This window comes from Ischnura elegans, chromosome 11, assembly GCF_921293095.1.
Source record: "Ischnura elegans chromosome 11, ioIscEleg1.1, whole genome shotgun sequence".
NCBI lineage: Eukaryota > Metazoa > Arthropoda > Insecta > Odonata > Coenagrionidae > Ischnura > Ischnura elegans.
In genome coordinates this window covers 88,612,069-88,616,315 of record NC_060256.1, presented here as the reverse complement: position 1 = coordinate 88,616,315, position 4,247 = coordinate 88,612,069, and the positions used below count along the sequence as shown (strand labels likewise).

Genomic DNA, 4,247 nt, shown 5'->3' with positions numbered 1-4,247 from the left:
GGTGTCAAAAGAGGAATAATGTTTATGAAAGTAGAGGTTTATTATTCACTTTTTATTAAAATATCAACGAAAAAAATCAAATCTTTCCCATATGACTGTCATCAAACCCACCTGTTGTAATTAAGTTTATTTTAACTGCTATTTTGAATAAAAGAAACGCCTGTTCTTTGCTGCCATCTTCCGAGGTGGCCTGCAACTGACATTTGCATGGTTTGTTGCCTCTCGTGCATTACGAGATTTCGTGACTACTATTTATGGCACAATGTTCTACTGACGGTTAGATTTTTGGAAAGGTTTCGTCTTATGGCTACTTCTTTTGTTATAATTTCTGGTTATGAGTCGTTATTTGATTTGCAGTTGTAACCAACCAATGTCGGACTTTGTGCTTCTTTCATTTCACGAGTGAAAGTGTTCATAGTAACTCGGTAAAATGTGGAGAATAGCGGAAATCCAGCAGCTGATGGCGGTGAAGATTAGTGTGCATCTTTCGATCCTTTTCTTGTGAAGTGGCTTGAATGCAAGAATATTTTAAGAACTTGGAATGGACGATGTTAGTATTGTGTGTTGGAGTTCGTCGTTTTATGTAGTGACAAATTCTAAACGGGAAACATAGCTTCCAGGGTAACTCGTTTGTCATAGATTTGTAATACCGGCTGAACACCCTCGATGCCCTCGTTTTGAACCCGAATTTTCTAGTACATTTTCACGTATTCATTGAAATAAGTGTGGTGCACTCGTGTGTGTGTTACTAAATGTTCCGTGAAGTTAAAACCGTTACTGCAAACATAATTGCGAGTTCATGACACGCCTATGTCAAGCGAATGTGTGAACCCTAGTCACCTTCATACTGAATATACTATCCCTTGGTTTTGTTTACACTTTTTTGTGTGTTGTACATTTGTGAATGAGATTAGTATGTGTGTGAGTCCTTTTGTATGCAGTTATGCATGAACCACTACAGGCTGGAGCGAAGTTCATAAACCAAGGTTAATGAAAGGTGTTAATTTACTTTCGTAACAGAGAAGATAAACAACCAACATGTCTTCGGGCACGTTTGTGGATAGGATAGATCCTTTCGCTAAGCGATCTCTGAAGAAAAAGCCGAAGAAATCGCAAGGATCATCACGCTATCGGAATTCGGCTGATGTTGAATTGCAAGTTCTTCCTATGCTCAAAGGTAAGCAATTGTTTAAATCAGATTTCTTATTATAGTTTAAGCATATACAGACCTTTTCGATTACCAATTTTTGGCTCAATGGTACCTTACTTGATGCGACAAGTCTACCCATCGTAATTTGTGACTCCCTTGTTTAAAAGAGAATGTATATCGATCTCATAGTGTTATATTGCTCTTAAGCATGGCATTAATTATATGTTTGGCGCCTAACCTCACGATGTTGAATCAATGGCATTGTAAATTCATACAAATGGGATATTTATTTATAATTGTCATTTAAATCGACCTTGTATGGTTATATTGGATTTTTTTACTGTTAAATGTTTACTCCAACATTGGGTTGAATCTATCTTGTTGTTTTGTCCTCCGCCCATTTAAAATGGAATGAACAATCGATCATCCAATTTTCGTAAGAACTGCCGGCTTTGACCCGGTCACGTAATTCAAAATGGCGCTCGCCTTCGCAGTATGAGATATTTTATTCGATTATAAAAGATTTTTTTAACTGCGAACTGCTACCGTTATCTTTCAATAGTTTTATTACCGTAAAAATGATGCAGGTATTGAAATAGGCATCCGTCATCACCCTAGATCTCAGGGTTGCATTTTATTACTTCGTGATCACGCTGGTCTGAAAAACTTGCTGTCTGTACCATTAGGACTGTTTCTATTCTGTTAGTGCTTTCAGTGTTACAGTTTTACTTTATTTTTACTTTTCAATCAGATAGGAATTCAGAACTTGGGAAGTATTGCCCATTTCATATTTATGACCTCCACAGAGAGGTGGTGTAGCGTGCCCCCATGTGACAGAATTTTTATCGAGCGTGTGCATTCATTCAATACGGAAGGTGGTTAAGTCTTAATCATCAGCCGTAACTATCTATTCGTGTTAAAATCTTTACCGTCTCAGTTTTGGAGTCATGTTTTGCAATCCGTTGCATGGTAATGTGTAGGTAGTTCAGCCCTTATATATCCCTGCTATCTGAATCTCCAATACCAGTAGGTGGGACGTGTTGAACAATTCTTATAAAAGCTTCTTTTGTCGGAGGGTTATTGGTGACAGAAACTAACGTCGGTTGATATAATGTGTTACCGTGTATTATAGACACATTTGTGAAGCATTGTGCGTATGACGATTCCGATCAATATGAGATTTTCAATAATATGTTAATGCCCTGCATCATTTATGCTAAAAAGACCGACAGCTTCCCATAATTTTTCTGTGCAATATTTAGGCACATATGTTCATCAACTTAGTTCGGAAATTTGATGTTTCCAATGGTTACCTATCGATCCTTCGTAAGAGCCGTACGATTTAGCAATGTGTGAAGTGTTGATCAGTGAAATGTTTCATGAAAATTTATTATCGTCCTGTGGCCATTATTCCTTGTCTGGTTTTAGGTACACGTTCGGTATTTTTGATTGTTCGTTTTCTGCTTGTTCCTAAATAACCGCCCTGTACGAAAAAGTGCTACTATTTAGGCTCACAATATTGGAGTTATGCTTTTCTAGTTTCTGACTGTGAAATTCACGTAGGTATTCGATTTCGCCAATAGATTTTACGGAACACGGATCGCTAATTTTTTGTCTCGGTTGGCCAATGCTTGCTTGTTTTTTATTCCATTCTCTTCTTTCATGGAATCTTATGGAAATGATGGAGCCCAATGCTGGAATTCATAATCCAGGTTAAGTGAATTGTAGAAAAATTGAGAGATTATTGGTGAGTTGCAGAAGTTATCGATCGAAATGCTTGTGCCTTGCTTCACTGTATATCGTATTAACAAATGCGCTTTCTTCTTTCTAAATGGGAAAAATGTATTGCGGTCACGGTACCGGTCCGTATGAACTACGGGATGGCCCTTAAGACTGAGGACTCCTTAGTGCACGAGATAGGTTCATAATTATTATCGTGTATTTTCTTCCCTCCTATGGCCTTACACATGTATTCGACGATGATTGTCTGCTAATCCTTCCCTGCAAGTGCCAGCAATTTATCTCCACGTCATGAGGTCTCCAGACTTAGATGCATCGTGGCCCCCTGTGTTCCTCGCCCATAGTATACCTCTTCCGCCTCTCGTCCTGCCAGTTGGAAAGACTTCGGCATATTTCCCCCAATGCTGACGTCATTTGGAACTACTTCCGAATATTGTTTTTTCCAACGACTAGAGTAAAATGTTCTTCTCTTGTTTCGATAGCACATTTTGTGTTGCAACTAGTACTCATTACTCATCTGTTAAAATATTTTTTGTGTATTTTATTTACTTTACGTGTGCTGTGTGAGTTGTCACGGACTAAGTCTGTTGCATTTCTTGTCCATGCTGATCTTTTATTGAAGAACCTTGAATGAATGAGTTGCACGTAGTGTTTCCTCGAAATCGATTAATGGCTAGTGTGCGCTCAGGATCGGATGGCAGCGGTTGTTTATGACGTCGTGGCACTCACCTCTTTTAATATCACGCCGCCAAATTTGGAATTGGCAAGAGCGTCCGCGGATTGAACTATCGGGCGGGTTGGAATCGAACGCGCGCGGGGAGCGGCCGACCGCCGCCTGCCAAATAGTCTAGCACCATCGATCCCTTCCCCTTTGATGTGCCCTCTCCCTCTCTCTCCACTTCCCTGAGAATTTTCCTGCCCCTCGGAGGAATCCATCTCGACGACTCCTTCGCGGAAGTCTTTCTCGTCGGCGAAAAGGGGAAGTGTTGTTTATTGGGCAAGCACGGCTTCCGCCCATCCTCTCTCCTTCCGCCGTGGACGTTTCACGAATTCGTCAACGGGGGTTGCCAGTCGTGATGCGACATTCACTGGCACGTCGATGATTTCACGCTGCTGGGATAACGATTACGGAAGATGATTCCTCGTACGCGTGACCATTTGTAGCGCAATTCGAAATACTTCCCCCGTTGATGTGATAAGAATTATCTGTTTTGAGATTGACTCCCTAAAATTTGGCGAGAATAATCCGTTCTCGCTCGAATATACGACACTTCTGTGGGAATATCTTTTTGATAATTCTGAAATTGCCTTACGGTCCGGCGGGGGTTGATCTGCTGTGGATTATATGTTGGATGTG

General features: G+C 40.4%; 1 protein-coding gene across 1 annotated transcript in view; it reads left to right on the top strand.

Annotated features, from left to right (window-relative positions):
- The first annotated feature begins 206 nt into the window (after positions 1-206).
- The window catches only part of LOC124168256 (serine/threonine-protein phosphatase 2A 56 kDa regulatory subunit epsilon isoform), a 175,171-nt gene continuing 171,130 nt past the window's right edge, over positions 207-4,247 (top strand). The window contains exon 1 of the mRNA XM_046546397.1: positions 207-1,177. Coding sequence (XP_046402353.1) covers positions 1,039-1,177 — 139 coding nt within the window. The 5' untranslated portion in view covers positions 207-1,038. The remainder of the gene's footprint in view (positions 1,178-4,247) is intronic.